General features: G+C 51.9%; 1 protein-coding gene across 4 annotated transcripts in view; it reads left to right on the forward strand.

Annotated features, from left to right (window-relative positions):
• Positions 1-12,287: 12,287 nt before the first annotated feature.
• Positions 12,288-22,478, forward strand: part of Col2a1 (collagen type II alpha 1 chain) — a 28,248-nt gene continuing 18,057 nt past the window's right edge. Inside the window, exons 1-15 of one of the 4 annotated variants that reach the window (XM_055626959.1) lie at positions 12,288-12,372; positions 15,864-16,067; positions 17,392-17,408; positions 17,738-17,770; positions 17,862-17,894; positions 17,990-18,043; positions 18,182-18,283; positions 19,219-19,296; positions 19,923-19,967; positions 20,079-20,132; positions 20,493-20,546; positions 21,243-21,296; positions 21,605-21,658; positions 21,777-21,830; positions 22,006-22,050. In XM_055626959.1, coding sequence (XP_055482934.1) covers positions 12,288-12,372; positions 15,864-16,067; positions 17,392-17,408; positions 17,738-17,770; positions 17,862-17,894; positions 17,990-18,043; positions 18,182-18,283; positions 19,219-19,296; positions 19,923-19,967; positions 20,079-20,132; positions 20,493-20,546; positions 21,243-21,296; positions 21,605-21,658; positions 21,777-21,830; positions 22,006-22,050 — 966 coding nt within the window. Of the gene's footprint in view, positions 12,373-15,863; positions 16,071-17,391; positions 17,409-17,737; positions 17,771-17,861; positions 17,895-17,989; positions 18,044-18,181; positions 18,284-19,218; positions 19,297-19,922; positions 19,968-20,078; positions 20,133-20,492; positions 20,547-21,242; positions 21,297-21,604; positions 21,659-21,776; positions 21,831-22,005; positions 22,051-22,478 lie in introns of all 4 variants that reach the window. The other 3 variants (XM_055626962.1, XM_055626960.1, XM_055626961.1) reach the window with 3 other exon arrangements.

A 22,478-nucleotide genomic window follows, 5' to 3' on the forward strand; every position in this document is an offset into this window, starting at 1 on the left:
CAGGGAGTACTTGAGGCTGGCGTTCGAGAAGGAGCCAGACAAATTTATCATGCTGTCATTTTACTTCTGACATTGGCGTCACCCTGGCAAGTCACTGCTCTCTCTGCCAGGATCTGACTGAGAATGCAAATTTGTTTCCCTCCCTCCCTTCCTGCCTCCTTTCCTCCCTTCCTTCCGTCTTCCATTCCTTCCTCCCTCCCTCCTTTTTTTTTTTTTTTCCTTTCTGACAGCCTCACTTTCTGTGTTGACTTAAACTCTTGATCCTCCTGTCTCGGCCTCATGGGTGCTGGGACTATAGCCATGTCCTGTTATACTTGGTGAACAGAATCAGTGTTGGGTTTTGTTGTATGTATGTATGTATGTATGTATGTATGTATGTATGTATGCATTTGCTCACTTACTTACACAGAGTCTCACTGTGTATTATTGATGGCTACTCTGGAACTCACTCCGTAGACCTGGCTGGCCTCAAACTCACGAAGATCTACCTGCCTCTAACTCCTGAGTGCCAGGACCTAAAGGCATGTGCCACCACACCTGGGTTTTTATTTAATTTTGTTGGGGTGAGAACTGAACTCAGAGACTCACCCATGCCATGTAAGAGAGCCTCAATTGAGCTACATCCTCAACCCTCAGAGTACAAAGAGATTACTGTTGATCTGTTAGCATCAAAAAGCTTAGTGAATAAAATGAACCGTATTTATTATATTGCAAATATGTAAGTTAGCATAAGAAATCCATGGTAAAAATGTCAAATTTTTAAATAAAGATGGGTCTTGATTTTTTTCTTTGGTTTAGCACTGACCCAAGACCTCCTACCCCCTTAAAGGGTTAAGGCATTTGACCATCAAGGAACCTGCTGGGCCCTGATGTTTTATGGCTTGGAAATGAAGTGCCATTGAAAACTAGGGAACATTTAACAAAGTGCTAATTGTGGAGCCCAGACAGCAGCCTGTGGGCCTGGGCGTAGAGCACCATTTCATGGAAACAAGGAAAAGCAACTGGGGTAAAGCTACAGGAGGAGATAAGGCTGTTTGACTGGCTTTCCCTTGCTGTTTCTACTGGGCATGGGTTGCTGCCAGCATGGCACAGGACGGTGCTTGCTGCCTTTCTTGACTCTCCTTGGGCACTGGGCTTAGACCCAGGCAGAACACAGAGAGGCTTGCTTCACTCAGGTGTGGCTTGTGGTCCAGGGACCTAGCGGTGACAGAGCCTTCTAAGGATACCTCCGGGATGCTTGTAACCTGCCTGTGGAGAGCAGGGTCACAGAGGCGTCACCTTGCTCTTGGTGTCCTAGGACGCAACCAGTGATGGCACGTTCTTCTCCCTTGCCCCGAGACAGAAAGCACAACAGTGTGCTCTCTTGTAACCTTCCTGAGGCACCTTTGTCTTGACTGAGTCCTCGAAGGCCTGTAGAAAACCAATGCAAGAGAAGAGCTGTGACTACAAAGAGCCAAGAAATTGCACAGGTGCAGTGAGGCACCTCTGCTAAACTAAGGCTCGGGCAGTTGGGGGACCCCATTTCCAAAGAGAAGCATTTGCCTTCTGCATCATCGGGGTCAAAGACGCTCTCTCTCTGTGAACCTGTCTATGGATGCTCCTCCGCTGGCAGCTCTTGGGACAACCTTACTGCACACAGGACTCAGTTTGTCCAAAGCTTGTTTCAGACACTTGTTTCTCAAGCCCTCACCAGCTCAGAGGTGAACACTGATCCCAAATGTCATTCATCACTCGAAAGCCTGTGTGGCCTCCAAAACCTGGTTCTGATCAACACCGTGAGAGAACCTAGCTCTTCAGGAAAACTCACCTCTCCTCTCTGGCCCCAGTGCTCCTTGGACACTTGCTGAGGTGCCACATGCAGGGGGAGACGGAAGGCTCCCAACCTTGGAAAGAGCAGCAGCCTCCCTCCACCCTGCGTGGGAAGAATGGCTCCCTTCATGGCGACTGGCTGCCCTGAACGCCAGGGTTCTGCAGGCCCCGAGGGAGGAAGTGAATCAGCCTTCAGCCATCTGGGCTCGTTCAGTACCCTTTCCTCGTGTGGTATTTGGACATGTTTTGTCAAAAACTAATGAACATCTCACTTAGATGCTGGAAACAAACATAGGTCCCAGCCAGTTCTTACACTTGCGGAGGGATGATGAATAAGCCCCCTTGGCTTCCCAGCTGGCTGCAAGCAACAAGTGAGTTCAGAGCAGGGAGGAAAGTCACTGACTATCTCATGGACTCACTCATTAGAGTAGCCCCAACTGGCTTCAGGGCCTGACAGCAGCAGCCTACAGCCTCAGACATATATTGTAATCACCTGGGACCCTCCAAAACTGCCTGTGCCTTGGAGAGCCCATCCAAGAGATTGTGGCCTAATTAATCTGGGGTTCAGTTACAGTACTAGGATTTTTAAAGCTCTTCCAAGTGGTTCCAGCACTCAGACAACACTGGGGACCACCGCCCTACTCAGTGCTTAAGTCTTAAAGTGCAAACAAATGAACCCAGGACCTTGTTAAATGTAGGTTCTGATTCAGGAGGTCCAAAGCTGGACCAACGACCTTCAGGTGAGACGATAATCCTTGTCTGCAAACCGCACTCAGTAGCAGAACACGGTACATGGCCCAGTGACTCTCTCAACCACATACAGCTGCTCAAGATGAAGAGCGATCAACACTAAGCATACTTTCAAAACGTATTTTTCTCAACTGTCCTAGCCACATTTTGGGTGCTTAAGAACTCGAATGGCTGTCGTCATTTTACTGGACAGTACAAAGAAAAGTTTTCTGCCATCAAGAAAAGTTCCATCAGGCTGCCACGCTTTAGAGCAGGGAGCTCCTCCTCCCTCTTTAATTTTTAAAATCGTATGTACTCATGCAGAGGGGCATGCGCAGTCCCAGGTGCTTGTGTAGAGGTCAGAAGACAGCTTTTGAGGATCAGTTCTCTTTTTCTACCATGGGGGTCCCAGGAATCCAGCTGCTTCTCAAGCTTCTACCCACTGGGGTCCCACCAGCCCTGCACCTCATTTCTTAGCTCCCACATAGCTGCTGTCTCCCAGAGTGTGGGTGGACGATCTCTTGGTGGCAGGGAACCTGAAATGGCTCCCTTGTAGCGCTCACAAGGTGGTTAGAGTTGTAGTAAGTGCTTACTCAATGCTAGTCCCGATTAGGGTGTTTACAAAGACTCCTGTCATGTAAACACTAGCTAATTAGCTGCTGTTTGCTAGGACATTAATTAGCATTCTGGTGGAGCTGTGCACAGGACACAGCTCAGTGGCTATCAGCTTGACATAGGCCAGAGGCTGAGGTTGCAATGGAGATGCCTATCTTATTCTGGCAGGTCCGAGGCTCAGGCTATGACAATCTGGGATGCCCATAACTAGTCACGAAAGGCCAGGAAGTGGGCCAAGGTGTCGGTATAGCTAATCGCAACTTTTTGTGTACTGTGAGGCATTTATTTCTCTTGAGCCATGGAAGGAGGTTCCTGGAGGGAGGGCTGACTTTGGCTCCCAGCTCATTGTTCTTTCTCTGAGCAAGTGTCACAGATGCAAGAACAGGTGAACTTGTGTGAGAGATTGAGTCCTACAAACGGGAGGAGCTGCCTGCCACGCTATACTAGGTAGGAAAATCGCAGCTTTGGCTTCTCAGTGGTGCATTTTAGTATCTAATCAAGGGATTACAGAGTACGAAGAGATCCCACGATGGTTATAGAGGTAAAGAAAAAGAAGACAGAGCTGGTAGCTCTCATCACAGGGCCCCTCAGCCACCTCATTTTATCCAGGGAGACTGCGCCACAGAAGAAAGTGAATTGACCAAGTCTACAGGGGGAATTCGAGTAGAAATTAAAATGGAGCATATTCTCTTCTCTCTCTTTTTCCTTTGAATCAGGTCCTCTAACATTCTTACCAAGCAAAAGGCAAGTGGCTCTTCCCAGTTTTATCACTCCATCTTGTTTTAAGCTGTCTTGGTTTTCCCAGGCTTCGGGACAACCTTGAAGGTTGATCCCTGCCCTGAGGGAAAGTCCTGTTGGAGTACTGACAAAAGAAAGAGACACCAATGACTATCAACCTTCCCATGAGCCTCCTGGGCAAAGCACCCAGTGGGGAAGTCACGCATGCTGCTTCTACACGGATCCCACAATGTCAAGGGAGGGAAGTGTGATGCACGCACACAGACTGCTTTGCTCTCATGAGAATGCTGGCTGGATACAACTGGATGGGGATTAGGTCAGCTCCCCCAAGAGATGAGGAGCAAAAGCCTCAGAGAGGGCCTAGCTGATAGCCCCACATTACACCCGGAGGGCAGCCTGCAGAGAAACCAGGTCTCTGGTGATCTGAACTCTCAGTTACCCCAGGGAACAAACGAGAACAGGCTCCTTTCACCACCCAGCTTGTGTCAAGAAGAGACCTTTCAGCTCAGAGAGAAACAGGCCGTTGGTAGATGACACCAACTGATCAGCTCTGTGGCAGAGCAGAGCACACCACGCCACCTCACAGTGAGGTATGCTATGGCCTGTTCACCTCCAAGTTCAATTCTTTATGTGACTATCACCACCCCTCCCCGGAGAGGGCTTGGGGGAGAGACCCACACTTAATAGATCACTCTTTGTGCCCCCGAACCTCCTGGGAAGGGCCTGGTACATGGCTACTACTCATGCCCCGTGAAGCCTGGTGTGGGAGGCGGGGAGGGGACAGGAACGAAGTCAGCCTGAAAGAGACAGTTAGGGAGGGAGATTGCCAGGGCAATAGAGGGCTGTGAGCGCAGTCCTGAGGGCTGGAGTCAGGCTGAGCATGCCCGAGGACAGTGTTACATTTGCTGCCCCACACAGGTGCCTGGGGTAGAAACAGACAAGGCACCCTCCTGAGTTTGTGACCCTGTGTCCCTCTGGTCTCTTTCTGTGTTGTTTTTGGCAACGGGGTCCACTAGAAACTCACCAACTGTTTTCTTGGGCTTTTTAGGGACTTCCTGGAAGGCCCACGCCAGCCTGGACTGGGATAAACATGGTATCTGCGGAGCTGGCCGCAGGGGGAAGGAGGGCATGATGGCTGAATCAGTCTGTGGCATATACAAGCCAAGGTCTCATCTTGTGTCAGCCTGTCTCCCGCCATCGGCCTCCCCTCCCTCCTGAAGAAATGGCCTCTCTCGCCTCCTTGGAAAGGCAGATGGTGGGAGATGTCCCAGCCACACCTCTGGAAGGAGGCCTTTACAACACCATGTCTCCGTTCATTTCGTGTTGCTGTAACAAAAATTCCGAGAGGTAATAACAAAAGTTGCTTTGGCTCACAGCTCCGGAGCCTGGGAAGTCTGACTTCCTGGTACCAACAGGGGCTTCGTGTTGCTGTAACTCTTAGCCCAAAGGGGAGAGGCAAGCGGGTGGTATGGAAGGGAGAGAACATGAGAGGCACCCTCTGGTTACGCTAGCGTTCTCCTGAAAGATCGAGCCCGTATCTTCCTCATCTCCTGAGGGCTCACCTCGTTTCCAAGCACTGCCACGAGGGCAAACGTCACAAACAAGTCATGCTCAAACCACAGCGCTGTCCCTAACTCCTTTCTCCTCTGTCACTGTTGGCTCAGCCCCTGCCCTTGCTCTCTGCTGCCTGCAGCTAGAACACATGATCACGGGTATCTGTAACTGCGACCGTGTGAACCGCACCTTCTCTCTTGCCAGGGCTACACATGGCTACCTATCCTCCAGAATGGGTTTCTTTGAGTGCATGTGTGTGTGTGTGTGTGTGTGTGTGTGCGCGCATGTGCAATGTACATACAATGTGTATATATGTATGGAGGTTAATGTCAAGCGCTTTCCTTAATTACCAGTCTCTCTCCATCTTATTGTTAGAGACAGTTGCTCAGTGAACATGGACCTCCCCAGGCCCACCAGCAGAGCCTCGGGAAGCCTCCCCAGTGCTGGAATTACAGATGCCGCTGCCACCCACCCAGCTTTTAACCGGTGCTGGGATTGAACTCAGGTCCTTGTGTGGGAAGCATTTTACTAACCGAGCTAAGGGGGAGAGGAGAGACTAAGAGACAGCTCCGCGGAACCCGTCATGCTCCAGTGCGTGAAGAGGTCAAGGAAGCCAGAGAGATGGAAAGTAGAAATCTATTTTGTCTTGTCTGGTGAGCTCCTGGCCCCTCGAGGGTGTCTGCTGGAGTGGGGTCGCTCGATGCTCTCTGGCTGTAGGAAACAGATGGATGCATTTGACGTAGAACCAATTCCTTCATATGCAGTGTCTGCCTGGAGGCTTCAGGCTTCTCCTTTCTGAGGCACTTTCATTTTTTCCTTATGTCCCTAGAACCATCGCACCAATGAAAGACACACATTCCTGAAGCTGGAAGGCTATGTACTTCAAGAAAGTGCAAGGCTTGGTGCGAAAGGGTTTTGTTTAAAACAAACAAATAAGTAAGTAAGTGAGAAAATCTTTATAGATTAAAAATATAGCCCCCCTTTTTTATAAAGGAAGTCTAAAATACCAGACATCTTGATTTTCCCATCTTGATCTTCCCAACTCCGTGCAAAGGTCTGGCTTGCTAGAAGGTGTTGAAATAAAAGCAATGCAGGTCTGAGCAAGACCCAGCAGCACCTACTGCCTTTCCAGGGGTCCTCCGCGTCTGTCTGTAATTTCCACCCTTATTTCTACCTCTTATCCCCCACTTCCCCGGCCCTGGTGGTTGACACTCTTCTGGACCCCCTGCCATGTCTTCTGGCCTGCCCCATCCTCCTTTGCTCTCATAAGGGGCCTTGATGTATTCTCACTGGACATCTGCATTTCCACCCTGAGCATTCTCAGACTTGGTTCCCCCAGGAAGCCTGCTTCTGCTTCTTCATTGTTTTCTGTAACACTTCCCTTCCCTTCTTTTCCCCTCTCACCCCTTTCCTTGCATCAATGTTCATTTTCTTCCCTTTAGTTTATTTCCTATATTTTTCATCATCCTATTTCTCTTCTGTCCCCTTGGATTCATAGGCGGCATCTAAATTCACTCTGTGCTTCTGTTTTGTGCAGAAGCTGATGTCTAGCATAAGTACTAAACTGAATATTTGTGGCTCTGGGACAGGCCTGACTCTGGGTGGGATTCTCAATGCTGTTTGCATTTGAGAGCACATAGTAGCGCATTTATGCCCTTATGGAATGGAATGTACTCCATAAATCTGGAAAAACCGTATCCTGGACAGTCCTGATCCTGTTACTCTGGCCCAAAAATGCCAAAAGAAAACACAAACACCTCTTGAAAGGCTGTCTGAACTGAGCCCAACCAACAGAGGCTGGGTGTTGGGGGAGCCAGGCCCGCCCCTCCTCCAAGGCTGTGTAAAGCATGTCATTCACCACCTGCCATATTTGGGGTGGGTTTACCTCTTCGGAATGTGGATCTTTCCTTGCTTTATCACTGTTTTGAAGTGGATTTAGGTAGAGGAACAGAAAGAGGTCTTTTCTTTACAGTATACCTATTAATATCTTTCCCAATAAGGTAGTGTCTACAAAAGTCTAAAATTGGGCTGAGAATATGGCTCAGTGGTAGAGTGCCTGGCTAGTATGTGCCCTGAGTTCAACCCCCAGCACCACTAAAATGTCTAAATTCACAGCCTCATAAAACAGAGAAAAAATAGCGAACTGCTTATTTTACCTATACAATATAAAATCACCAACTTAATTGATCTAATTTGTTGAGTTGTCTGATTTGGGGAATATACAGACTGTGCCTGTTTAATTTCTAACTTCCCTGACTCCTAACCTGTATACTCTGCGTAAAGGTGTGAGCAAATAATGGTGCCACGTGGAGCCTCATTCTCAGATAATCAGGTCCTTTTCCCTACTGAGTGGGGAAGACAGACATTCTTTGTTGGAATTCAGTAACTGTAGAGATTATGACCTTCTCTTGTCTATCTAATGTTGGCCTAAAAGTTTTCACATTAAGAAGATGTGTGTAAGCCAGGTATAGGGGCGCACACCATTAGTCCCAGCATTCAGGAGGCAGGAACATGTGAGTCTCTAAATTCGAGGCCAGCCTGAAGTACAGAGTGAATTCCAGGACAGCCAGGGCTACACAGAAAAACCCTGTCTCAGAAAAACAAACAAACAAACAAACAAACAAACAAATTGTGTGTGAGAGAGTTTGTATATTAGGAATGTATATTTCTAAATACATAACTGCAACCTGTTCAATCTGTATAACGTTTCTTGCATGTGTGTTCTCAAGGCTGACCATTTGGTATTGTATAACCAATTGGTGTGTTCTTTCCTGGGGAAGACTATGTCTCCCATTCCCAGGATTTTTTAGTTTTCTGTAGTTCTTTGTGTGGGGTTGAGGCTGTGTGGGCTCTCCTCTCTGCCCTGCATCCATGTTAGCATGTCTGTTGTCCTTGTCCAGCTCGTGTTTAGGTAGCCGTGTTGGTGAGACCTCACGGGTGTAGCTCTTGATATTCTCAGGACACACAGTCTCACCGCAAACTCCCTGTCTCTGGCTCTTATAACCTTTCGGCCCCTCTTCTGAGCCTTAAGTGGGAGAGGTGTGTGGTGTGCAATGGGACTAGGCTCAACGACTCTGCACTTTGACTGTTTGTGATTTTCTGTAATGATTTCTGTCTGCTGCAAAGAGAAGTTTCCTTGTTGAGGGTTGAGGACTACACTTATCTGTGGGTGTAAGGACAAATATTTAGAGTGTAGTTATACATTATGCTGGTTTAGTAAAGTGGTGGTTGTAGGCTCTTTTCCAAGATCTATGACTTCGTTGGACCTGTGTAGCATGGACCAGGCATGATTTTCCTCTGTTAAGAAGGTCTTCAGTCCACATAGAGAGATGCTGGCTACTGCCAAGGTGTTCTTGCCATACCGAACCTTAGGGTTATCGCGCCACACTGATGCCATGCTGGCCACGGTGTTCCTAGGTACCATAGCTGTGTGTAGGACTCTTGGTTGCTCCCTCTTTTCCTGCTTTCTTTTTTCTTTACCCTGTGTATGAGTGCTCTATCCACATGAACACCTGCACACCAGAAGAGGGCACCAGATCTCACTATAGGTGGTTGTGAGCCACCATGTGGTTGCTGGGAATTGAACTCAGGACCTCTGGAAGAGCAAACAGTGCTCTTAACTGCTAAGCCATCTCTCCATCCCCAGGTGTTTGTTTTTTTGGAAGCTTGCATTGTGCCTTCTGTTATCATGAAAGCTAGTCCTCAGGAATGAGGCTTCCAGGCTTTTAGTCTTCACCATAAGGAAGTGTAGGAGGCTATAAAATAGGATGTTCTCTAGAGCAGGAGCACACTGTAGCACCATTGACACTTTTCCTGTTGTCCCCAGGCGTCCATGTCTTACATGCTCCATGTCAATTTCATATTGCTTCTCTGTCTCATCTCAGCCCCCATCCGCTGTTTTTTATTAGCAACATCCTTCCCCCCTCCCCGTGTTAGGGATAGAACCCAGGACCTCGGGGGTGTTATGCAGACTCTCTGCCTCTGAATCACATCCCTAGCTCTCTTGCTAGGGAAACAGCTGCTCTGTTGTGTGCATCAAATCAGTAAGGTCAGGTGGCATTACCTTTGGGGCACCGCATTAACCATGAACTGATAGACATGCAGTAAGAAGGATGCATAAGGTCTGGCTACTCAGATGTTTCCTTTTCGAGTTCTTTTCTGTACCATCACTCTGCTCAGCATAATGAGGTTCCATGACTGTGGAATTCCAGCAATTTCCATTTATTCTGGCTTTGTCAGTTTAAACTTTAAATTGTTTAATTTGAAGTTAATTCCCACCTCTGACAATTCTGTTTTTGGTTACAGGAAATGGAGAACTTTATCCGGAGTTCTTATATGTAGATACTGCCCTTTGGTCAGAATGAATCAAAGTTATGGGAGAAGCCCGGAGTTTCCGGTGGTGCTGCTCACTGAGCTAGGTCATTTTCATATAGGCTTCCATGTTACACACCTGCTTTAGCACTTTCTTCAAAAGTTTTACTGTTGAGTTTTCATGGTCACTTGCATTGAGACAAAATATTTGGACTAGCTTTTTAGTTACCTAAGCATTACTTGTATCAAAAAATACATTCTATTTTGTAGGGACTGGTGAGATTGCTCAGGCGAAAAGGCGCTTCCCACCTCCCATCCTCAGAACCCGTGTGTTAGAAGGAGAGAAGCATCACACTCACAAGAAAAAAAATAAATAAATTTGCAAGTGTAAAGCAAATTCTATTTTAAGTCTTAATAAGTTAGCCCACAAGAATGTACCAAAATTCCCTCCTCTCTGCTGAGACTGTGCTAGGTGGAGCTGTGTTCTCACAGCCTTTCCACGCCACTCCATGAAGCAAATTTAGTAGATATAATAGAGAAAATGAAAAGTATACCAGAAAAAAAAATGTAGGTAGCTTGGGGTGTACAACTGTAAGTATGTATGCCAGAGGAATTCTGAAAGTCAGGAAAACACTGCATTTTAAAGATACTAGAAAAGGCAGCATAGAGACCCTATGGGATCTGGAAAAATGTGTGAGAGTTAGGACTGTCTTCTAGGCCAAGACGGGACAGCCATGGTCCAAAGAAGACTTGGTCACTGCAGACTTGAAAGCAGCTTTCCAGCAGACACTGAGGCTGAGGGAGCTAGAGCTGAATGCAAAGCCTTGAGTAGGCTGGGAAGAGACAAAAAAAAAAAAAAAAAAAAAAAAAAAAGACTCAGCACCCTCCACCTCCCACCCAGACTGGTTGGTGGAAGTACTCTCTCCTTTTCCAGCCAGCACACTCGCATAGAAATTAAATTTTACACACTTGAAACTCTTGTTTCCCTTCCTGAGAAGCTTCAAAGCCTGCGTGGTGTGGTGCGGGAGCTAAGCCCCCTGGCAGCTCCAGCCAGGTCTGCGGAGGTGGCTTCTCCCACGTCCAGCTTCTGGGAGGGAAGAGACACAGGAACCCAACTGTGGGACAAAGGAGTTGCTGCTTAAATCAGGCCCCAATTTCCAAGTTTCATTTTGCCTAAAGTTAACTGGAGGACCATCTCACTCCTGAAGGAAAAGATGTATTTGGGGCTTTTCCTTCTAGTTATGGGGAACACAGCAAGGGCTGGGCTGAGCCTAGGACCTCGGCTAAGGTGTGTGTGAGGGGTAGGGTGGGGAGGGACGCAGGGAAGGTGAGGCCAGAGGCCCAAGGGGGGGGGGGGGGGGGGGGACAACTAGGAAACTGGCGCTTTCCCCGCCCACAAAACTTGAGTCCAGCTGGAGCAGCCTCCAGACTCTCTGGCCAGGGCCTCAGAGTGGCCAACAGTCCCTGGCCTGCTTTGCCCTGTCCAGGCTAAGGGCGCCCACTCCCCCGGAGATTCCTGGACATGGGCCAAGAAGAGACTGGAACTAGACAGTGTCTCCAGTCCGGCTGTGTGCATCGTTTTGTCCCGGTTCCCTCTGTTCTCCGCCGTTCCTTCAGTCCCTTCCCTGGCCTACCCCGCCCCCTCACCTCTACACAGGTCTCCCTCTGTGCAGGAATACACACCAGCCCCGGTCCTAGCCATTTGCTCAGTCCTCCGTCTGCCTAGGCTGCAGAGCAGGCCCTTTCATAGCTAGTTGGATGGGGGATGGGGGGCGGGGGTTGGAGGTTGTTGCGAGCACCCAGGTGGGATATGGGGCCAGGCACTCCGCAAAGGGGCTAGAAGGCAGGTCCAGACTACTGTCCCCAGATTTAGAATTCTGGACAACTTCCATCGGCTCATACTTTGGTCCCCCGCGCACCTCCTCGCCCCGTGAAACTCCCCATCCCCACCTTAGCTTTTTTCTGTTGCCTCGTCCTCCCTTGTCTGGTGTCCCAGGTCTAGAGCTCCAGGCTTCTGCCTCTGCAAACAACCCCCTCCCCTCTATCCCCAGCAGAACTCCGCGGGGAGGGGCCGGAGGCCCCCCTCCCTCCTGTGGTTGGAGGGGGCAGTGTGGCTGTCCCAAGTGGGGGCGACCGGAGGCCGTCTCGGTGCCCCGCCCGATCAGGCCACTGGGCACATCGGGGCGGGAAGCTGGGCTAAGGAGAGGGGCGTCTGGCCTTGGCAGGTGTGGGCTCCGGTCCGGCCTGGGCGGGCTCCGGGGGCGGGGTCTCAGGTTACAGCCCCGCGGGGGGCTGGGGGCGGCCCGCGGTTTGGGCTGGTTTGCCAGCCTTAGGAGCCACCGGGCGCATATAACGGGCGCCTCTGCCCGGAGAAGACGCAGAGCGCCGCTGGGCTGCCGGGTCTCCTGCCTCCTCCTCCTGCCCCTGGGGCCTTCTGCATGAGGTCGCGGTAGAGACCCGGACCCGCTCCGTGCTCTGCCGCCTCGCTGCGCTTCGCCCGGGCCAGGCTCTGCCAGGCCCCGCGGGGAGCCATGATCCGCCTCGGGGCTCCCCAGTCGCTGGTGCTGCTGACGCTGCTCTTCGCCGCGGTCCTCCGGTGTCAGGGCCAGGATGCCCGTAAGTCGCCCGCCGCCCCTGCCTGCTTTCCCCGACCTGCGTCCCTTCTCCTCCTCCCCAGCCCCGCTCCGGGTTAGGGCACCGAGGCTTAGGCGCACGGTAGGCAGGAGTTCGCTGAGCCGAATCCTGCGAGCGAGCAGCTCCGTCGCAGCATCCTTTCTGAGAGTCGCAGTGGAGACCTTTGCAGGTCCCTGCGTTTAAGCAAGGGTCTGAACTTGCCAAGCGACGGGTGAGACAGGTTGGAACACAGACGTTAACGCACTGGGCTTCGACCTCACACTCAGAGGCAGGAGAGGCGGAGAGACGCCTCGGGTCGGCTCATCAGCCCAGTCCGGGGGTTGGAGGCTGCGGGGCTCGAAGGGGCGCCAGACAAAGGCCTGACGCTGCGGGCTTGAAACCCGAGGCCACAAAGGGAAAGAGGCTTTCCGCGAGTTCCGCGCTGCTCCCGAGCTCCCTCCCCCTCCAGGCTGGCCCGGAGTAAGGTGCAGTCGGGCAGCCCTTCTCGGAAACTCGGCCTGGCCTCCCTGGGGCTGCAGGGACCTGACCTCTCCAACCAGCCCTCTCCCCCTTCCCTCCCTCCCGGGGGTCTGCCGCGGTGTGCTTCGCTGTGCGCAGCGGTGGACGGAGGCAGGGTGAGGCGAGCGACTGGCCTGCGGCTCTCGGTAGCGAGGGCAGCTGTGCAGCCTCGGGCCGAGGGCGGCCCCCCGCACCTCTCCACCTCCTCCGCGGTCTGGGATTGCACTCAGGGCGAAAGAAGCCTGGAAAGCGTATTAGGTGGGGAGGATTTTCCTCCACGTGTTCGGGCGCGTTTCCGACGGCTGGGATTCCAGCCGGGGCTCCGCAGGTTACAGACTGCGAGCCAACCGCAGGTGAGGCTGGGCGCTTTCGGACCCTCTGCCTCCAAGGCCGTCTCCGGAGCCGCCTCGGGAGGCCCTGGCGGACCTGCCGCTCCTAGCGCGGCCGCTGCGGCGGGGGCAGGGCCGGAGCTGAGAGCCGGGCGGCGTGGAGCCCAGGAGCGCGCCTCGCGCTCCGGCCGCGCAGGGTGGCAGGGCGGCGGCTCAGCCGGAGCCGAGCGCTCGAGCTCTGGGGGCGATGTCGAAGTGTTTGACGGGTCCGAGACGGGCCTGACTCTATCTTGTCCTGAATTTGCAAGCGCACACACAAAAAGCCGCGGTCCCGACCGGTGCTTCTCGGTAGGGAGCCGTGGAGGGAGCTGAGTGTCTAAACTCTTTCCCCAATTCTTCATCTGATAGTGGAGGCGCCGGCTTCAGAGGCCACCTTCCTGGAGGAACGTGCGTGCCACAACTTTGGGGAGGAGAGGGCCATCTGAAACTTGCAGCCTCCTCCTCCTCCTAGGAGGGGTGTGATTCTGCATCTGACCCTGGCTCGATCCACCTAAGCACACACACCCACACTCCAGCCTCGGGTCCTCAGGACCCAAAGACCTGGATGTGGGGAGAGGCGTAGCCTGCGTGGACCTTAGGAATGTCAGAAACCTGCAGGCCACCACGCCCCTCCTCTCCATCTTTCCACGAGTTTGGGAAACTTCTTGGCGCCGGATCCTTTGACCCACATCTGCATTTCTCAGCCCTAGCTTCCAAAAGCGCTGCTGGCTGTGGTGCGAGGAGACTTCAGTCCTCCTTTGTGAGGCTTGTTTGCGTTGGGGGATTGGCAGCGATGGCTTCCAGATGGGCTGAAACCCTGCCCATATTTATTTAAACTGGTTCCTAGCGGGGACCTGTGAATCGGGCTCTGTATGCGCTCGAGAAAAGCCCCATTCATGAGAGGCTGGGCCCGGTGGGTCCCCTCGACTCCCCGACCCCCTCTCCCACAACGCCCCCCCCCCCGTGTCCGCCTGCCGCCACCTCCCGGGCTCCGGCCCCCAAGCGCAGCGGCGACGAAGCAAAACAGTTCCCCGAAAGAGGTAGCCTTTTAATTGGCCGGCCACAAAGAATCGCTTATGCGCCGCGGCGGTAACGAGGGGAACCGGATCGGGCGGCCAGGATGCTATCTGCAGCCCCTTTCGAGCCACAATTAGGGTGGTGCTGGCTTCCTCGGACCGCACTGGGGGATACGGTTACGGTGCTGGCTCCTTTCTTGGGCAGTCATTTAATCCCACTTTTTTACTCTCCGTTTGTCTTTCTGCCGCAGGGCTGTGTCCAGAGCCCCAGCCACAAAGAGCGAGCCAGTGGCCCTCACACCCAGCTGGCCCGCCCCGCTCCCGGCCCGCGCGGCCCTGGGGCGCCCTTCCTGGGGAACCGATCAGCTTTCACGATGCACCCTCCCCGGGCTCTCCTCCGGCTCCCCCAGGCAATCTCGGGAGCTAGGATGCTCTTGCTTAGTCAGGACTGGACATCATTAGCAAGGCTGCGCTCTCGCTCTCGTCACCGTCACCTCCGGCTATTTTAGCGCCACTGGAGGAGGCGGGAGTGAGGGGGTCCCCGCAGCTTCGACATTTTCCCCGGGATCTCCTCCCTTCCCTCTGATAGTCTTGCCTAAAGGCTAGATGGGTTTCTTCCAGTGGAGAAGAAAACGGAGACTTTGATCCGTGGATTCTCGCTGTTCTAGAGGAGTAGAGGGCAGGCACGGCTCTCCCCACGCCCCCTGGGTTTGCGGCTCTTCGCTATTATTCATCCTCAGCTTTTGCCATTGCTCTTGAGATTTTGATGAGAAAAACAGCGCTGAGCGCTGCCTAGCACGTGGTGCGGGCTCTTCGGTCCCTGGCGCTCTGAGAAGCTTTCTTGTCAGCACAGTTTTCATGTGCAGGGCGAATTCCAGACGGCAGGGCGCTGGTGGAGAGGGCACAGTCTGAGCTGTTCCTTTGCATTCTTGGAAGACAAAGGTCTGGACTGCTCAATCGTAGCCAAGGCCAGGCATTTAGAGCCTCCCGCCGCCCATATTGGGGTTGCCAACTTCAGATAGAGGCAAGCTTGCCTCTCCAGCTAATGTTTACATATTGTTTATATCTTACAATGTTTGTATGTAGAAGTCGCTGCACTTTCTCTGAATTTTGCTGTCAGCTGTATTTAGGAAATCTCATTGTTTCTACAGGATGGCAAAAAGAATGTCTCTGCTCTCCAGCTAGAGGGTCTCGCCATTTTTCTGTATTCTCCATCTTTACTTCTATCAGGTTCCTGCTCGGAGCGTCATCTCCTACCACCCACTTTCACCTTCCAGCTCATCCTTCCCTATCTCAGCCCCCTTCCCCCATGCTGGAGACTGCCCTTCCTTATTGCTGGGTCATGGTTCCCACCCCAGCCCCCCACATACCCATCTTGCACAGTGCAGGGCACCTGATAGATAATGCACAGAGAGATGCATTGTGTTTTTCCAAAACTAATTTGTAGGTTCAGTCTGTCTGGTATGGTCTGAGCCTCCCATTCTTTCGCATTTGAATTCCGTCAAGTTGATCTGCAACCTCTTTCTCTTTCTCTCTGGCTCTCCCCCCATCCCTGCTTTGGCCCACTGCCCTCTCACCCCACTTGGTGCAGAGGAGGCTGGCGGCTGTCTGCAGGATGGGCAGAGGTATAAAGATAAGGATGTGTGGAAGCCCTCGTCCTGCCGCATCTGTGTGTGTGACACCGGGACGGTCCTCTGCGACGACATAATATGTGAAGAAACAGACTGCCTCAACCCAGAGATCCCCTTCGGAGAGTGCTGTCCTATCTGCACAGCTGACCTCACCACTGGCAGTGGTCGTAATTTATTTATTTATTATCAACATAAATAAATTACTTGCAGACACCTTTCCATGGATGCTGGTCTTCTCCTCAAAGCTGAGAAGCTGCTTATCCATTTGATCCTAGCAGTAGGGGCAGAAAGGCAAGGCCACTTCTCGATTGCAGGTTGAAACCTGGTGAGCCTAAGTCGCTATAGAGACTCTCCCTCTCCTAACCCCTCAGGGGTGTCTTTCTGAAAATACAGATATGGCTCCACAAAAGTTCACCCTCCTGAGTCAAGTCTGTGAATTAATAGAACCACAGTGGGAACCATGCTCCGTCTAGCCACAGCATGAGTTAACTTGTCCTGGGTCGCCTACACCTTGTCTTCTCTATAGACAACCGTCAAGGACACGGTCCTTAACGTGCAGCAACCTCTGTCAGTAAGCAGGAGCACTGACTGGAGCAGAGTAGAGCCCAGTGGAGGCATTTCCTCTTTGCATTGCCCTCTGCTTGGTGCTGGCCACCATTTAAGAAGCAGAACAGACAAAGGAGTGGCTGGGCTCTGAGAGTCGAAAGGGTGTGACCGTGTTCCTGCCCCCTGATGGCGGTTATCTGCTCGCAGCTAGAACCAGTGCTCATGAAGAAAAGTGCAGGCGACCCTTCCCAATACTCAGTTCCATCTCCCCACAGAGGAAGTAGGGGCCCAGGTCTCCTGGATGGCTCATTGTTCGCTTCCTACTCAACATGGAGAGGAGAGGTGAACGGGAATCGAGAAGTCTCCTTTCCTGAATGCTTGCCCAACACTGAAGCCTTGTATGGTGCAGACTCTCAGACTGTGTCTGAGGGGCCCATGCCAGGGCAGTGTTGACGGCCTACGGGATTCTGCTGCTATGGTGGGGTAGGGGCTTATCAGTTTGGGGTGGCCCTGGCTACAGTGCTCTTTGTAACTTCTGTGTCCTGCTCTTTTTTGTGCTTGCTTCAAGGAGACGCCACGCTAATGTAAGGCTTCCTCAGACTCTTCTTTGGGAGGGTGTGGGTTGGGAAGGGCTGTCTGACCTCTGGGTCTCCTGTGTCCTGGCCCCTGGTTGCCTCTCTTCTGCTCTCAACCCATTCCTGTACACTATGCATGCTTTTTGACTAATAAAGTTAGAAGCACCTCCATTCCTTATGAGTCCTCAGCAACAAAATGGCTCTGTGATCCTAACACCAGCCACAGAGAGATTCAGGGGAGCAGGAGAGGAATCTGCTTCCGTGTCCTTGGTTGTGATTCTTTCCTTTGTTTGATCCTCCAAAGAGAGTTTGAATGACAAGCAAGATATGGTCCCTGTCTCACCTTCTCCTCTGTTTTCCCTTGCAGGAAAACTAGGGCCAAAGGTAAGGCACCCTGTTTTTAATTTAATTTAACTTAATTACATTTTTACCTGCATGACTCTACATGATTGTATGTATGAGTATGGGCCCATGTATGCTACGGTGCGTGTGGCGGCCCGAGAATAACTCGGAGAAATCGGTTCTCTCCTTCCACCTACCAGCCATTTCACTGGCCCTGCTTTTTGCTCTCACATGTCCTTCTCCAGAGGCACTGAGATGCTAATCTCTGCTTCTTCAGACCTCAGAAGATGTCCCTCTGAGAAGCTGGGGGCAGGGTGGGGTTTGGTGTTGGGGCTAGGTGGGCTCACTCCTGTCAACTGTTCCTGTTGCAGGGGCAGAAAGGAGAACCCGGAGACATCAAGGAAGTAAGTACAAATAACCCCCATCACAACCCATGCATCTGCCATTCTAAAGGCACCCTTCTAACCAACAGGCCTGTGGCTCTCTCACACACAGATCGTAGGACCCAAAGGACCTCCTGGCCCTCAGGTAAGAAAGGGAGAGAGCTTTCTCTCCGTTCTTTCCTTACTGCAAATGAGCCATTATAACCTCCAGTCTCACCACTCCGTGCTCCTCACCTCCAGGGACCTGCCGGTGAACAAGGACCCAGAGGTGATCGTGGTGACAAGGGAGAAAAGGTGAGTAGATGGCAATAAAGTCTGACTTCTGTGTTCCCCAGATCCCCCGAAGGCCTGGTTACCTCCTGAGAGGTCCCTGGGGCAAATGGTTCCTAAAGAAGCATCACTTCACTGCCGCTCTTTGCTCTTCCTCTCAAGGGCCCACCTGGACCTCGTGGCAGAGATGGAGAGCCTGGTACCCCTGGAAATCCTGGGCCCGCTGGCCCTCCAGGCCCCCCTGGTCCTCCTGGCTTTGCTGGAGTAAGTGTCCTTAGTTCTCCTTTCTCCAGGCTGACCCTCCAGAACGGCAGCTTCTCAATCGCTGCTTGCTCTTACCTGGCTGGCTCCCAGGACAGCCAGCCGTATGTACACAGCCTGTTGATGGCTTTGACCTCAGGCCTGTAATTGAATAGAATCACATATGAGGCTTGAGGCTGTGGGGATAAGGGCTGACTTTTTTTTTTTTTTTCTTCCTTTCACTCACTGGGTTTCTGTAAAGAAGGCCTTCAGCTGCCTGGCTTCCTGGTGCCCCATCTTGTGGCTGGTTTTTGGGGGTGGGTGTAGGGGTGTGGGAAAAGGATGACTGGGCACTTGTATTTCTCTGGAAGAGCAGTGACCACTGTCCTTGGAAGACATTGATCCATAGCTCTTGCCAAGTACATTCCAAGCAACTATTCATTCTCATGAAAGAGCCTTACTGAGCAAAGGTGTGTGGTGACTGTCAGGCTTGGAATCACACCAACCAACAAATTATATGACTGCCCCACTTTTGTAGGTGTGCCATTTGGAGGTCTGCTATGTTTTAAATTCTTCAATTTAAGCAGGCTCACAGACGTCTACTATAACTCTTCTCAAAATATTTCAAGACCGAATTTCAAGCCTTTGCCAGACATCAACATTTTAGAGAACAAAGAATGCCTTTTAATAGAGACGTTGGATTTACGTAACGCTTGAGACTATAAAGGTTTATAAAGCGTCACATGGGGGACGAAGACTACCACAAATGACACTTGCTTCCCCAGAAAAGCCCCCGTCGCAAGAACACATCCCCAAACTGTCAGGTCTCCTTGACAATTCTGATCAGTACTCAGCTGGTGTCTAATAACTAGAGGCTCGGTGGAATTCTTCCTCTCCCTGGCAGATGGGAATGACCCTGGGCCGCTCATCCTCCTAACATAGTTGCATTGCTTTTGCAGAACTTTGCGGCCCAGATGGCTACAGGGTTTGAAGAGAAGGCTGGCGGCGCCCAGATGGGAGTAATGCAAGGTCCAATGGTAAGACTCCATTTCTTTACTGACCTCATGGGAGGGGCTCACCCTTAGCAAGGCCAGAGACCCGACAACCTCTGACATCCACGTAGTTGTTTGCGGCATGTCATCTCCAGCAGCTAGTTAAAATCTCTCATTTAGTTAGCTCAAGGAGTTTGGCTTTTAACGGTGATGGATGCCAGTTTGAATGCTGCTCTAGAAGGACTGGAAAGAATGAGGCTGGAGAGATGTATATAGCTGATGTATCGGAAGGCCAGGTTGCTGTTGCTCTTGGAACGAGAACTGAAGAATGCGGACAGCAGCTACTGCTCTCCAGCATGCACAAGGCTTCCAGCAGGAGATCTTACCCTGCAGCGCTGGTTTGGCACATGCTAAATGAAATTCAGACTTTAGTAAACATGGCTGCCAGCCAGGAGAAAGCAAGGCCAGCTTCTCTGTTCAAATGGTGCCTATAAATAAAAATAGATGGTTGGGTGGGGAGTGGGGAAAGAAGAGGGAGCAGCCGCTGGAGGCCCTTTGTTCCCCCACTGCTTCCACAGTACCTTCTTGTCCTTTGTCTAGCTGCTGGCTTAGGAGTTGAAGCTGATGATAAGGCAGTCCAGTAAGTGTCTTATTTTTCTGTTCCAATGCAGGGCCCCATGGGACCTCGTGGACCCCCAGGCCCTGCCGGTGCCCCTGTAAGTATTCTATCTTTTCCTCTTGGTGGCATTGCAGATGCTCACTGAGCTCTGACAGCACAGTTGGCGGGGGGGGGGGAGGCAATATGACATCATCCCTTTCCCTTTTAGGGCCCTCAAGGATTTCAAGGCAATCCTGGTGAACCTGGCGAGCCTGGTGTCTCTGTAAGTACCATAAGCTACCCTCTCCCAGGAGCCTCTAGGAATGGTCTCTTTTCCCACTCAAGTACTGACCGCTCCCTGGCTCTGCCTGCTGTTTCCCACAGTGGGAGGGCCATAGGAGATTCAGATGTTACTCCCTACCCATGGGGCACTCTTTCAGAGAACCAATATGGCAGGAAGTCCGTCATGACATTCCCTTTTGGGGGTCACCACCTTGCACTGTCCCTTCCTCCCACCACGGTCTACTCGCCAGTTTTGTCCTGACTGTTTTGACTTCTTCTCAAACTAGCTTCCCAAACTACCATCCTGCATTTCATCCACTGTGTGCCCCTTCCAACCACTTCTTCAATTCTTTATTTGTAGGGTCCCATGGGTCCCCGTGGTCCTGCTGGCCCTCCTGGAAAACCTGGTGATGATGTGAGTAGCCCTCGCACCCCAGGTCTCCCTCTCATGTGTGCTGAGGCTTTCGGGTAGAGACTTCCTGAGGACCAAGGCTGGCCAGTCGTAAATTCCAGTTGTCCACCACCCACACACTCATCTGTAACTAAGCTTGCCAGGTCCCTGGGGACTGTTTTAGATCTGATGAGAAGGAGTGTAATTAAAACATCATTAACTTCGGGAAAAAAAATGAGAAATGAGAGAAGAGACAGGAAAACGCAGGGCACAGAGATGTAGAGCAGAAAAAAACAAAGAAAGATAAACACCCTAACATCATCTTAATTGTAAATGAGGTAGAAAAGCTCAGCCTGAGCCAGGATGTCTACGGAGGGTGGAAAAAAAAAAGTAGAGACAAGAGCTTGCTCTCTTGAGCTAGTTTTGTGACTGGCATCACGAAGCAAAGTATCTCGAGGTCAGGGCACAAAGGCCTGTCCAAGAGCTCTGGAGAGGACAACCAGAGCCTACTAGGGAAGCTGGAGATTAGTGAGGATGAGGAACTTGCCAAAGAATAAATGAGCATGCAGGAGAGGCATTCATGGAGAGGCATCGGCAGGAGGTGGGTGAGGCGGGCGGGCGGGCGGGCAGACGCACAGCCATGGAGGGGTTTGTCCAGGAGCACACCCGTTATGCTCATGGGACTTCCAAGAAAATGGAGACACCTCTCTTTCTGTTCAGGGTGAAGCTGGGAAACCCGGAAAAGCTGGGGAAAGAGGCCTTCCTGGCCCTCAGGTAAAGCTCCACCTTTCCTAGTCTCACGAGGCTTTTCCAGTCTCCCTCCTTAGTCCATACAGCTCACTCAGCTTGATTAAGCTCAGTTTAAAACTGGGCACAGAGAGTACCTACATGTACCATGGCTTCTGGCTGCCAATCGTGTTTGCATGAGCACAAGATGATAGTCTGGGCTTGGTTGAAAGAGCTATGAAGATGTCCGGATGCCTGCTTCTTATTGGTTGCCCGAAGGATCTGAATCTGCAGCCTCTCCGGCAGCCTTCACCCACTCTCTTCTTTTCCCTGAGTACCCCTTCTTTGCATTGCAGGGTGCTCGTGGATTCCCGGGAACCCCAGGCCTTCCTGGAGTCAAAGGTCACAGAGTAAGTATCATGGGTAAGGGTGCTGGAAGGCAGGAGATACCTGGAGAGGAAACATTTTGCACATTGCCTCCTGGGTGGGTTTCCAGGTGTGTGATGGAACCCTTCTCTTGCTTCCCAGGGTTATCCAGGCCTGGATGGTGCTAAGGGAGAAGCAGGTGCTCCAGGTGTGAAGGTAAAGGACCACAAAACTCACAGGGCTTCGCGATAGGGACGAAAGGTGGCATCTGCCAGGGAGATGCTGAAGGGCAAGGGGAGTTAGAACATAGTTGGGATTACTGTGTTCTAAGCCCAGGGAGCCTCTGGAAGGCAGGACTCCAAACACTGACCCCATGTGTCTTCTCTTCCAGGGTGAGAGCGGCTCCCCTGGTGAGAACGGCTCCCCAGGCCCCATGGTGAGTATGAGCGTCACCCACGAAAAGCCACCATACGCTCTTATGACCCTAACACCTGTCGGATGCCTGCCCTGCAAAGCACAGCATTTCCTTCACGCAGTCACGGGAGGCGGATACCTGGTGTTGCAGCTTTATCCCATTATGAGCAAAACCATCCTGCAGTGGACAGTTTGTTCAGAGGTCACCGCACTTCCACAGAACAGGAACTGTTAAGACACACTACTTAAACCGTGTCTCAGTCCTTAAAAAGCCTGCTTGTCATCAATGCTTTGGGGTACTCGTTTGCTGCAAGAAAATGAGCTGTGTTCACCATAGGCGCCAGCAGAGGCCCCGCCTGCAGGACACCCTGTGCCCTGAGCAGGCTCCAGGGGCCAGGCAGCACCACCAGGCTTGCTCTCCTTTGCTTCCTGGTGCAAACAGGCAGGAGG

The sequence above is a fragment of the Psammomys obesus genome, unplaced genomic scaffold (genome assembly GCF_907164565.1).
Source record: "Psammomys obesus unplaced genomic scaffold, mPsaObe1.curated_primary_1811, whole genome shotgun sequence".
Classification (NCBI taxonomy): Eukaryota; Metazoa; Chordata; class Mammalia; order Rodentia; family Muridae; genus Psammomys; species Psammomys obesus.